A 13831-nucleotide genomic window follows, 5' to 3' on the forward strand; every position below is an offset into this window, starting at 1 on the left:
TTGCACGGGATTGGTAGGTATCAGGTATGCACCGGAATCGAACCTAACGCCTCATTCTGATGCTCAGACAGTAAATTCCAAAGTTAGCAGCCTCTGTATTTACAATAATCTTGGCCATTCCTTCCACCTCATGCTGCGCCCCCGGGTTGGATGCCATGGACGGTCATGTGACATGCCGGGATCGAACTGGGGGAACTCCCTCCTGGGTGACCCTCAGCGCAGCTCAGTAATCGGATGTCCCTTGGGACAGAATAAACGGCGACGGCACATGAGGTGACTCAGACCAATGTTTTGCCTCTCATCATCCGATAGCCCTGTGCTCTATGTTGGTGCTATGCTGGACGCTGGTGTTGTTACACCGGAACCCAATTTACGAGCGGCTGCGGGATAAAAATACAAATATATTTAGGTACGTCCGAGTGGCGATTCCAACAACCGCCGTTTAAGCGGGCAGGCAGGATGTGACCTGCAGTAAGCGCTTGGAGGCAGAACGATGCATGTTCAGCATAGATATGCTGAACATGCATCGAACATGCAACATAGCTCCACAATAGATAAGACTGTTAATGCTACCCGAGCTCTCTACGACGGATCCACCGGGCAATCCTAGTGCCTTCAATGATCCCCAAATATCAGGTATCAGGTATCAGGTATGTCATAAATGGTTAAAATTCATGACAGCGTAATTACTGGCATGCTTAGGATTGATGAGATCGTGGAGCGAGGGTATTATTGATAAGAAAGAGACTGCCATTTGATGCATCGGACTGGGTCGACCACCTGTTGGCGCGCGTTTACTGGGTGAGCCTCCCCTGTCGAGACGGGAGTGTTTCAATGGCCCGGGGAGAGGTCACTCATCCTCAGCCTCATCCAGGACACACCCAGGTCACACCAAGGTCACATCCAGGTTACATCCAGGTCACACGGTCATAATGCGGAGGCTATAGTCAACTAACGAATAATCAAATCGAAGCTATTGGTAAGTTCAGTAGTGTAATAACTAATAATGGAACCAGTCGAAAAAAGTAAAAAGGAAAAGCTCTTGAAAACACTACCTACTTGCCAACACTTCGGACACAGACGGTACTGGTACAACAGGAAGGCACGCATGAGTCGACTTTAAAGACGCATAAATAACGAGCTCCCATGCTATCTCACCCAGTCATCTATTCCGCGTTTGACCCTCCCTCGCCCACCCTGTCTGCAGATCTACCCCTGCTCGGTATTCGACCACCCGGAAACGGGGTTAATCCGTCCGAAATAGGAGCCGAAAACAGACGACTGGAGGAGTCTCAGGCCACCCAGGTACGGACCAGACAGGGCTGGACGGTGAACAGCGATGGACGTGACACTGAAGTGCTCCTTGGTCTGCATTCTGATGGTAAGTCACCTAACCGAAGTTTTTGTTTCATTGTGTACAAAATTACAAATCGTATTGCAAGAATTATGTTTTTATTGTAGTTTGCGTACAATTATTACGCATTTTCACTTTATACCTATAGGTACCTAGTTCATATTCATAGTTATATGATCTTGTGTCCACTGATGAAAAAAAAAACTTATTAGATCGTCGTTGTTACGATAATGTTAGATATCGATGCAACATGTGTTTTGGCACTTCGGTGGTTCGAAACATCAAAAAATGAGAATTTAATTATGCGAAAGTTAACTTCACCGGTGTACGGGTGTACATATGTATGCATCGTATACAATTAAATATAAAGCATAAACCTGCGTACATAATTAGCTTCGTAATCGCCATAGACATTAAAATATGCATTTAACGCTTGAATATATATGCCTTCGTAAATCTTATTCTTTTTTTAACATATAACTTCCTTCACTGTGCTCAGTGCTCACCTACCTCCTCTCTTACCCAGGCGGTGGCCGTTTGGCCGGTAGCTTCCCCATTGACACCGCCGGCCGCGACACGGTTCGCTAACGGCTCCCACCTGTACGACTATCTGTACGGCGGCGGTACGGCGGACGAACGGCACGGCGGTACGGCGGGAGGGGAGGACCCGTGGCAGCAGCTTGTGGAGCTGTTCTCCGCCGTGGCGTTCAACGGGGGACGTGAGTTTAATGCAGACGGGGGATGGAGTTAATATGGAAAGTTAATGATATATTTTGCAAGGAACAATGTGGCAAATGCGGGGTTTTGCTGCATTAATTGATAAACGAACGTTTAGATGCCTATTGGTATGCTTATTGAATCGTATAAAGCCATTTTAACCGTGATTTCGAATGGACAGATCGATGGAGTAAGAAAAGTAAATCGGAGGATTTCTATTCGGTTTGTGTGCAATTGCATTGTGCATTGCAGTATGCGAGCCTTATTCATCCTCGTAACATTTACTGCCGTATTTATAAACCAAACACTCACAAGATCGGAGGCAGACGTTCCACATTTAACGACGTGTATTCAACACCATAATTGTTTGGACGCGTTCTATTGTTTTGTTAACGGCCGACGGAACACCGACTTCAACTGTACGCTGTCCCGAAACGGGAATTTTACGACTGCAAAAGAGCCCTGTATGTTTAGCGGAGAACAATTGGGCCATTGTCGCTATAAACACCTTACAGACTGTTTGCCCTTTCGGCTATCGAGGTGCCGCAGAAAAATTAGAGAACTTCCGAATTTAGAGTAAAATTGCAAAACATTACCTACACATTAATTGCTTTATTGGAATGAGCAATATTTTATGTCGCTAAAATTATTTTCATTATTAGAAGAACTAAGTGTAGCCAATATCTCATTGACATACGGAGAACAAATAGGCATCCAGTTTTCTAAAAAAGAAAGAAAGAAAAGAAACTTAGATAAATATAAAGAGCAGCGTACACAAAAAAAAACATTCCAGCCAAACAAGTGTTTTAGGTAGGTACTTTAATGCACGTGAGCAATTTGATCGAAATGATCAATAATTAACGTTGGATGGATTTGCAGATTACGTCGATATAGCTTCCATCAGTCTACGGTCTCCTGACCCTGATAATGACCTATGCTGACCTTGACCCTCAGCTGGAGGTCGGACACATCCCAGAGGTCACCGCAGCCGGCGACAAGCCTCGTCGTTCGAGACAGGATTCTACAGTCACCCCGGACACCAAACAAAAGACGGATTCTTCCAGTATCAGGCCTTCGGAGAAGAAGCGGGGGAAGAAACGACAGAGGAAGAAAGCGAGAGTCTGCCCTTTTTCGGTGAAGTGGCATTCGCGTTCCCTTTGGTGTTGCTTGATATCCCCTACTCGGGTATTAAAATCCCCATGTTTGATTATGACTCACGGAATTATTATGATTGAGAGCCTGACTGCAAAGTGTGTTAGTCTTTTAGGCATCCTAGAAATATAATTTCAAAGCTAATTGCCCACATGCTTGTCAGATTCTTAGCAAAGTGCCAAACAGATGCATCAGGAATATTGCTAGGCTGGCCGCCTTTGGAGCTGAACAAACATGCCTAAATGCTTTACACGTGAGCAATTTGTCACATTTGTGTGAGTCGTGACCGTTCTCACTGGCTGTACTGAGCTGTAGCGATCTCGATGCAATAAAACATTTGTGCTGTACGACTGTGTGCATATTGTATAAGGCATGCCTACGACTTACGTATCTACATATATCGACAATGACGTTCAGTCAAAGCATGAAAGGAGGCAAACTTGTAGCAACCATTAACTTAGAATGGAAAATTTTCAAATCCCGGAACTGGGTAGATAACAGCTCCCCATTCCATTCGCAATTCTCATAAACAGCAGTGTTTTTAACCCGCGCACCGACGGGGGTCTGCGCCAACTTAGTACCGACGGGGGGGGGGGGGCGGATGACCGCCCCCCCCCCTGAGATCTCGAGAACGAAGCAAGATAGCGACAAGCGGTAAACGGCATCGGATACGCACGGACAAGGTCTACAATTTTTACTAAGGTCATTTTCAGGTCAGGTCAAAGATGACGTCACAGGGGTCGAAAAAGTCAAAATGGCGGCGCTAGATATGGAGAGGGTTTTTCTCGAATAACTTTCGAAGTAGTCAAGATAGGAACAAACTAAGGGCATCATCGTGATCCTCTCGTCAATCCACATCGAATGGTATATATGTTGACCTCGAAAGGTCAAGGTCAAAGGTTGACCTCAGGTCACGTGACCTCGAGGTCATCATGTATATCATTCGATGCGTCTTGACGAGCTGAACACAATGAGACCATCCGCGCGGCTGTATCTTGTTCCTGTAAGGAGTTATTGGCAAAAAACCTTTGGTGACCTTTGATGACGTCACATGACCTTACAGCTGCCCAACAGCAAAACAGACCTCAAGGTAGTGAAGGTTGATCGTATGTGAAGTCATGTATGGTATATGGGGCCATTCCGACCCGTTTTAGTGGTAAAAACAGGGAGTTGATTTTTCCCCCATTGACTTATAATGGGGAGGTCGCGAAATTGACCTGACCTTAGGTCACCGACATCAAAATTCCGAGATATACAAATTGTAGCTACTAATGACCTAATAACATCCTGCGACTTTCAAAGGCCTCCGACATCTACTGTAGCTCTGGCACGGTGACAAAGTTGCAAAAAAGTGACTTGAGGTTGGGTCATTCAAAGTGACCTGGTGACCTGACCTTAAAAGTTAGGAGGTTCAAACTTGCACACCATGTGTAAAATTGATGAGAGAATAGTCATACCAAATTTCGCGGCGCTACGCGCCGCGGTTTTCCCGCTATCCGCGAAAAACCTCAGGGGGGGGGCGGATATCCGCCCCCCGTCGGTGCGCGGGTTAAGGTCCATCACTTCCTTCAGACCTGTAGGCAACTGTAGGCACCTACCCCACTAATTCTGCTAAATCTAGCGTGAAACTGACATCTAGGTCGACTCCTCCCCTCCACACAGAGCCTCGCCCTCAGGTAGGAGCGTCGCCACCAAAGTCTCCGTCGGCGCGCGGCGCACGGGGCCGCCCGGCCGGCCTACAAAAGCGCGCCTCTCAGCGGGCGGTGTCGGCGGCACGCGGCTCCCAAACAGCGCCTGCTGGCGTCCACTGTTCTCGGGCCGGTTTGTTTCGCCGCGTGCGTCGTTACTGTCGACGCCCAAAGCGCGCCGGCCACCGCTCGGCGAACGAAAACAAACGGCCGCGCCGCCGTCTCGTTAGGAGTCCAAACTTTGCCGGCGCGCCGTCAATGCCGCCGCTGTGTCTCATTCCGTTCGCGGCGCCCGCTCGTTAACGATGACGTCACGGCGCGCGCCGGGCGTCGCTTTTTGAAACATGCGCGCCATTCTCTCGTCGGCTGGGATAATAAACGTCCCCGGCACCTTCATCTGACCGCGAGATGGGGCCGGCGGCGGGAAGACGGGAAGACGGGTAGACGGGAGACGGAGCGAACAGGCAGACGGGAAACGGACGGACAGATTACCGGATCGCTCTGGAGTAAATGGATATTAAATAGATGGATAATCGTTTAGAGAGATAGACGAATAGATGGATAGATATTAGATGGATAAGTGGAATAGGGGAGACGGGGAGACAGAGCGAAATAAGGCCGGCGATGAAGAGACGGGGAGACGGGTAGACGGGGAACGGGAGACAGACAGATACATCTACTGCTAGAGGGGTAGATGGATACTGGTTAGACGGATAAACGCATAGACAGATAGAGGCACTGGTAGACGGGTACCTACGCCGGGAAGAATGTATCCTGGAAGACGGTTGCGGTATAGGAAATAAATGGATAGACGATTATGCAAATAAACTGAAAGACATCCACGGATAGCGTTGATAAGCCTTCACTTAATTCAATTTTTATTGATGATTCAACAAAGCAAAAGCGTTAGAGATCGCTTGTATACTGCATCAAATAAGTAGCACCTCAAAATCTTCTTTTACAATTTGCAATGTTCAGTTTGCATCATTTCACCATACCGTTTAACGCTTGTTTTGACGACAGAATAAATCGACAATGCAAATGATCGATGGCCAAGCAGTCAGGTCAAGCGGGATACGTAATCCACGAAAGGAAGAACTTCTAATCAAGAAACTGCTTCCTCTCAGAATAACTTACTTACACAGGGGCAGAACTTGTTAGGTTCCTCAGCCGCGAGACAGCTGCAATGAATGCTATGCCTGCCTGCCTGAATCCAAGCCCGAGAGCTGAGAGACTCAGAGAGATGTTCCGATCCGCCGCACCCGTGTTTGTATGTCTGTCTGCCGTCCATGTCGTCTGACGCCTGACGTCTGTCACCCTCCACTGTTTATGTGTGCTTTCACAGCGCACTGTTGGTGCAGGCTAATGACAACTGCCGCTACTGTCCGGCCCCAGCGGAAACCACTGTTTGCGGAGCCGCAGGGGGAATTAGCGGAGTGAGACCCGGGCCCCGACCCGCTCTGATGGGTATTTAACCCGGCCGGAAGCGGGAGGGGAGGGGGGTGACAGGATGGTGAGGGTACACCTGTTGACGGGTCCTGTGTTGGCTCGGTGTTCAGGGAGCCGCTGCAGTGGTTTGGGTAGAGTTTGGGGAGAGCAGCGATTCGCTTAAACAACCCAAAAGTAAATACTCGTACGCTGAGCTGAGCCAAAGCTATACCGGTATCTACCATTTTATCTGTTCTACTTCTTTTACACTCATGCCTCCACTTTAGCTCAAATGAAATACCAGCGTCAAAGACTATGTTTATCAGTCTTTGCCGTCTTGCACACAGTTCAATAATCCATGCGTGATCGCGTAGGTGTCCGGCAATATATTTTAACCAAATCATTCAGTTAAATATGAATCTTAATCACATTGCTTACTTTTATCATTGGAGGTAAGCCGAAAGGCACATCCGTTTGCGATTCAATCATATCCGATAAATTTCTTTCGTTGCTTGCAAAAATGCGTTGGTGCAAAGGACTCTTGTAACATAAGTGCGGGCTCCCGGGTGAAGTGATATGTAAAGCGTTAGCGTATTTCAGGGTAGCAGGGCATGTGTTCCAGAGACGCCACCTGCCAGTCTTTTACAATACCGTGAACCGTTGACGCCACCCAAGGCCCTATATACCACGCCACCATTCCGACTCGAGTGATATCGCATAGTGCTGGCGTTTGGAAGAACAATACCTAGCCTTTCAGATTCAGCTAAGGACGTTTTGAAGAGATGTCTTTCCTCGTAGTACCTAATATATGGCTTTTGGGTTTTGGGCTTTTGGGCTTCGGCTACCGTAGAATTGCACCGGCTCAGCCAGTAGCACTTCGTTTAATAGAAGGCAGGCAATACGGATAACGTAAACTGCATTTCAGTCTTCCAGTGTTTCTTTTTATTGTTTGCTTCGATATCGTTTATTTTAGGACGATGAATAAAGATATGAAGTTAAAAATGTCAAACCAACCTTTTGGATGATCGGAGCAGCATTTCGGATATGTGAGCAGCATGTTACCTACGTGTTTCAGGGCAGAAATAAAAATAGAGAAAGGCGCGAAACGGACACGAGTCCATCCAACTTCGATTTTTTAAACCAATAAACATATTTTTTAAATCTGGATAGATGAGAGCAGTGTGAATGGTTATTAAGCTCTCTTTTTGACCCTTGAAGACGTGAGCCCCACTTTCATAAGATTTCATAAAAAGACGTTCACGTAAGTGCCTAACAATTGCGAAAAGTTTCGATCGGCTGTTGACCTTAATGAAAGTCCAATCCGTGTATGCATTTAATATACATGGATCAGTGTCGCCCTCGCCCTACTAGCCCCAGAGCTATGCCGACAATCCTGCTCTCGCACACACACGGACGGAACGGCTGCCATCGGAGAGCTGACAGCCACTGGCTGAGCCCCCCAGCTCGGCCTGTGATTGGTCGACTGCCGTCGGCTGCTGGCCGCTGATTGGCCGGTATTCGCGGCCGGCGGCTGCCATTAGTGTGTGCCGCTGATGGCCGCAGCTAATTGGTGCCACCTGGGCGGCCGCCGTGTGCGTGCGGACAGGCTCGTTTGTGTGTCCGAGGTGCTTGTTCTGATACCCTGCCAAAACAATGGCACCGCTGCGCGCGGCGCGCTCAAAAACAACTCCTGACCAGACCTCAATAACATTGCGTCGTGCGCAAACATTGAGTTTTTACAGAACAAATTGTTACCTAAACCTGGCCAACTAGAAAACACAAACAGAAGGCGTCCAAACAAACAGCGCTCGTGCGCGGAGAAGAGGAGCGATTGATGGGCGGGGGCGTCGTCAGTCTGCCGGGGACCGAGCGAGACAGAGCAGCGTCCCGAGGCCGTCTCTCGACGAGGACTGTCTCCTCCGACACCGGGATCGCCTCTGAGCTCAGACGATCAGCAGCACACTCCCAGACTCTCCGAGGACCGGCGAACCGTGCAGTCGAGAGCACGGTACCGGACTAGTTGAGAGGGAAACTTGAAGCCGGCAACCAGTGATTTATTGCATCGAAAGAGGTGGGACATCGTCTACGGTCCATTCAACTTTTTTTTATTTAATTGCAAACATATAGCCTATAAAAACGTTTGTATTAGCTTTTCAAGCACGAAATTAATTATGGACTAATGCATCTAAGAAACTTTTCTTACAGTCAAGCAAATCGTGAACGTCTCTCTCGCCCAACTCACTCTTCCCCTCCCCGTCTCATCTCCAGGAATCCACAGCATGGAGAGCTACGAGAGCTACCTGTCCAGCCTGGGTACGGTGTGTGTGCGCGCGGGCTGCGTCTCGCCCTACCTGCCCTTCTACTACCTGCCCCTGGCCGGGTGCCCGCTACCGCCGCCGCCGCCGCAGAAACCGCCGTACAGCTACATTGCCCTCATCGCCATGGCCATCAAGTCGGTGCCGGAGCAGAAGATGACGCTCAGTGGGATCTACAAGTACATCATGGAGCACTTTCCGTACTACCAGCAGAATAAACAGGTGGGTACAACCAACAACGGTCGACTGCCCTGTGCAGCATAAAGGTACCGATTTATTGTGTGATTTATTTATCAATTCATTTATTTTTTCATAAATTTAGTCCAAACCTTTTGATTTATTGAATCATTTGATACATTGATTGATTGATTCATTCATTCATTCATTCATTCATTCATTCATTCATTGATTGATTGATTACTTACTTACTTAATTAATTCATTCATTCATTCATTCATTCATCAATTCATTAATTCATTAATTCATTAATTCATTAATTCATTAATTCATTAATTCATTAATTGATTAATTCATTAATTCATTAATTCATTAATTCATTAATTAAACAATTAAATAATTAATTAATTAATTCATTCATTCATCAATTCATTCTTGCATTCATGCATTCGGGCATTGGAGCATTTTTGTATGTATGTATTTGTATTTACGATCATGGGCGATCCACACATGGCGTGGCGATTACTGCCTGCTATAGTCATGTATATACCTAGCGGCCGTGACCGTGATTAATAAATTGACTCTGTTGCGACTGTGAAGTAGGGTGAAGTCGTATAAGAGTAGGTACGCACTTAGTGGATTTCTTGCTCTCATTTGTTTAATATTTGAAAGAAAGAAATCGCAAATAGGGAATATTAAAGTTCATTAAATTAGCGATCAACCCATGGGGCAACGATCCTTCAGCGTAAATGGAATTGGTCTAAAACTGACATTTTCTGAACCGCTGCAGTTGCGTACTCTTACCATATGGGGTGTGTAAGAGTACGCACGCCAGGCGGGTGGAGTACGCAAGCATATGAACACACCCCTATGCAGCTTGTACTGTCCAAATGCTTAACTTCAAACTCAGAAGGCATTTAAGTTAATTCTAGTATCCAAAAAGAAAAGCTTAAAATAAATATTTCAAGTCTATAAATCAGGAAATAATCATGTCGTGTGTTTCTTTAAAAAAATGCACAATCAAAAGGGAGAATAATTCGTATTTGGAAGAATTTCGGGTACGCATCTGCATCACAATGCTCCATTGATGATATACCTACAAAACAAACGTCATTGAGCGATATAGGTATTAATAATTTTATATTTCTGTATATTCGATTTAATGTATAATTCTGCGTACTCTTACCCTCCTGAACAGTGCGTCCTCTTACCGTACATGCAATTCGCGCACAAAACAACCCCGAAACGTTGTGCAAAACTCCGGAAACATAATATTGCACTGCACAGTATTTCCCCAGATAACCTCACAAGTTTCCCACAACAATCACGGAAATGTACCTTATCTCAACTGCCAAGTATCAAATTTATTGTACCATACCATAATAATATCATAACGCTCGAAAATAATATTCATCGCCTTAAACTCAACAGCGTCGCCGCTCAACGCCCACGTTCCGTTGGTGACAAGCACGCACTGGCGGCTTCATGTCACTTCATGAACTCGACAAGCCCGCGTTGCTAAGCAACCAAAACAGCTGATGCGTACTCTTATCGCCCGCGTACTCTTACCCGCCCTTACCCTACCAGAATAATACCAAATAAATCAATCCAATGCTCAACTCAATAGGTAGGTACATACCTTGAATTATTGGTAGGCAATCACACATCGGTTTGATCTTGGCTCTGATGTTTTGAAGTCACTAGGAAGGGCTGAAAGATGGGAGCCCGCTTATTCCGAATTGTTCATTTATTTTATACAATTAGTACTGGGTGTCCATTTCTATTCGAGACAATTTGGCGGATATTGTCCCTTGCACCCTGCAGACATCAGTGGTCCTCACATTTTACATCATAACGAGCCCTAGCGAGCTCCAACGTCCTTCCCGCCGACTGAGAATGCGCTTCATGCTATGCGGCACAGCATAGATTCAGGCGTTCATTACTAGTGCCATCTAGTGAGCGGGAGTGCAAACAGTGCTCAATGGCCGAGAATACGTTTCATGCTGTGCGGCACAGCATAAATTCAGGCGTCTGTTACTAATGCCATCTGGTGACCGCGAGTCTAAATAGTACTTACTCGATGACTGCGATGTTTTATGCTATGCGGTACAGCATAAATTCAGGCGTCCATTACTACTGGCACCTAGTGAGCCGGAGTGCAAACAGTAGCCATCGGCCACGGCGAAACACGGTCAGCCGATATGGCTGAAATGTTATTTGCGGAGCTACTTTTTTACCAAAATGAAGTTCTACGAGCATCATGTTGCGCCTACAACGTACGAACATGATTAGCGACGTAATATGCGAGACGCGCGTTCTGCACATAAAATGCTCAGTTACCTACGCTTTTATTTGGATTGGTGTTTGTTGGCCATAACACCTAGGTATTCGTCATCGATTTTGCTAAGAAATAAGAGCAACAAACTTTTATTCATTTAAATGCCTTATGCCTACCATTAAAGGGACCCTCCCACCTTCAAAAAAGTTAATGAATTGGCATGAAAGTGATGTCGCTCGATTCAGAAAGAGCAAAAACGAATATCTACCAAATTTCACCGAAAAATATTCACCCGTTTTCAAGATATTAGACTTTTACTTTTGTTTACTTTTTTGGGATCTCCGCTGTTCCTAGCGACTTCATTTTAGAAGTGCGGCGTTCGCGGCAGATGTTGCGCGCAAATAGCATATACCACCACTGCTTTACAAAGATGTTAGTATAAGGTTTTAAAATCGTTAGATTACCGCTGACGTCACAAATTCTAAGGGGCATCTCAATGCATTAGCCCCTTAGAATCCGAAAACTGCAAGTTTGAAATTCCATTTCTCCGAATTAAAGCATTTTTCGATGTTGTGAGTGCCCAAACCGGTATTTGCAGGCCATGGCCACCAATTTGGCTATCTCAACTCAAAACTAATGTTAAGGTGGGAGGGTCCCTTTAATTCAGCTAACAAATGTCAGCTTTTATTGTAAGTGACGAATGGCACTCGCTGACTCACCAAACTTTCCATATTCCAACCTTACTGACACAAGCCGTGCCTTGTTCTTTTTTGTCCCCAGGGCTGGCAGAACTCGATTCGGCACAACCTGAGCCTCAACGACTGCTTCCGTAAGTTACCTCGTCAGAAGGGTCGACCCGGGAAGGGCTCGTTCTGGACTCTCGACCCCAAGTTTGCCGACATGTTCGAGAACGGCAACTTCCGCAGGCGGAAGAGGCGGATGCGCTGCCTGGCTCGGCCGGCAGACGCGGAGCCGGAGAGCTCCACCACGGCTCCGCCGGGAGCCGAGACCGGGGCAGGAGCCGGTGAGGAGCCGCAGCAGGGGGCGGCTCAGCTCAGCCCGCAGCCCAGCAAGTCCTCGCTCTTCACCATCGAGAATTTGATCAAGCCGGAGCCGCTGTTCTCATCAGGGTCGAGGGCGGGGGCGGGGGCGGGGGCGGCGGCCGAGGCGGCGGCGGCGACGATAGTAAAGATGGAACGATGAGTGTCTGATAGAAGTGTTGACCCATGCTGCGGCAAACGTCAGGGCCAGAGGCCGCTGCTGGTGGTGTGTCGTTGTAGGTATGTGGATTGTTCGTGCTGTATTGTCCATATGAGAGTGAAACGTCTAATGCTCTACCGAGTTCAATAAAAGAATGTCGTAAAATATTTGACGCGCAGACTCATGGCCGCTTCTCGGACTCTTTCCCTCTCTTCTTTTGAGTCCCTTCTTCAGCTAGTAGGTACCTACCAACCAAAGAAACGGAAAATAAAGTAAACAGTGGTGCAGAATGCATTGAAATGAGTTATTGTTTTTCAAAACGGTGGCTTTTACGATATCCGAAGCCCATCTCAAACTAACATTAGAACGTAGGTATACGATACCTAAGTGTTGCAAGGGAAGAACTGAAATCATACTGCCGGCGCGATGATACCTGCTCGCTTTCCTCCGACTGATTGAAGTCTTTACCTCATTTGTCTTTTAGGCATTCAAATCTATCTAAATGCTTCAGGCCCCATCACGTACCGTCTAAATGAGCGCACTGCGCATTTTTTTTCCCAATCGAGCGTGGCGTCTAAAGCATCGGATGTCACGTTTTTCGTGTAAGCTTATTTCGTCCCTGTTGTCTACTATCGCTATAAATCCACTTTCACTCATGTAATTAATGTGTGGACGGGCATAGGCCATTAGGTCAATGGAATGGATCCACCGCTCATGCATGCATCAATGCCGTCAAATTAGGTGTAGCTATGGTAGGACAGAGCAGCGCCAGAGACATTAGTATGAGTGAGCCATCGACCGTTACGTTACCAGTGGACCATTGATTGGTATACGGACTATCGGTAGACCGTCCCGATAAGACAACCCGACCCGCCAGTCAAACGATCAGCAGGTAAAGTTAACCTCATCATTGCACCTTAAATATGGCGATGAAATTGACCGATAACATGGCAGTAAGATGTATTTTTATATAATAAAACGATTAACGAGGCCCAAAATATATAACAATACATACAATCAATACATCATTACTGCACCGGCTGCCTGGGTGGCTGACTGTCAGCTCAAACTAACTTGCCAAAGTGTGAGGAACTAGGAAGTATCGTATGGATTTGTCCCGAGGTCGGGGAGAGGGGATAAGGCACGAGTGTGATGCATGGGCTATGAACGGATATGCGCGATAGCTAGATGGCAAGTGGAAACGGTAAATGCGGGAGCAGGAGCATAATCTATTGGAATAAGTGGAAGGTGGGGTGGGATAATGTCAGGGGACCCTATGACCGGAGGGTTTTCTGTTGCCCTCATAGCCCCGGGCTGACGTCAGAGCTCAGACAGCCGTCTGTCCGACACTTTGGCCGTCTGTAGCATAAAAGGCTCTCGCTCCTCTGTTAGATTACAATGGCCCTCGGATGGCCTCAGAGAGTCCTCTATATTGGCCTCAGGGCCCTCTGTCGGTCTCAGTACCTACCCAGTGGGCCCTCCCCTCGGATCGAAGGGTCCCTTTACTGGCATCATGGTCCTG

At 47.0% G+C, this 13831-nt stretch overlaps 2 protein-coding genes across 2 annotated transcripts; both read left to right on the forward strand.

Annotated features, from left to right (window-relative positions):
* The first annotated feature begins 1295 nt into the window (after positions 1–1295).
* On the forward strand, positions 1296–3570 carry LOC122371388. The gene is made up of 3 exons (XM_043347669.1): positions 1296–1381; positions 1881–2073; positions 3026–3570. The coding sequence occupies exons 1-3, from the start codon at positions 1340–1342 to the stop codon at positions 3304–3306; spliced, it is 516 nt and encodes a 171-aa protein (XP_043203604.1). The 5' UTR covers positions 1296–1339; the 3' UTR covers positions 3307–3570.
* Positions 3571–8611: 5041 nt separating this feature from the next.
* On the forward strand, positions 8612–12379 carry LOC122371389 (forkhead box protein L1-like). Its single transcript, XM_043347670.1, has 2 exons — positions 8612–8876; positions 11890–12379. Exons 1-2 carry the CDS (start codon positions 8619–8621, stop codon positions 12310–12312), a joined length of 681 nt encoding a protein of 226 aa, XP_043203605.1. The 5' UTR covers positions 8612–8618; the 3' UTR covers positions 12313–12379.
* Positions 12380–13831: the final 1452 nt, after the last annotated feature.

Source organism: Amphibalanus amphitrite, unplaced genomic scaffold, assembly GCF_019059575.1.
Source record: "Amphibalanus amphitrite isolate SeventyFive unplaced genomic scaffold, NRLGWU_Aamphi_draft 001238F_arrow, whole genome shotgun sequence".
Classification (NCBI taxonomy): Eukaryota; Metazoa; Arthropoda; class Thecostraca; order Balanomorpha; family Balanidae; genus Amphibalanus; species Amphibalanus amphitrite.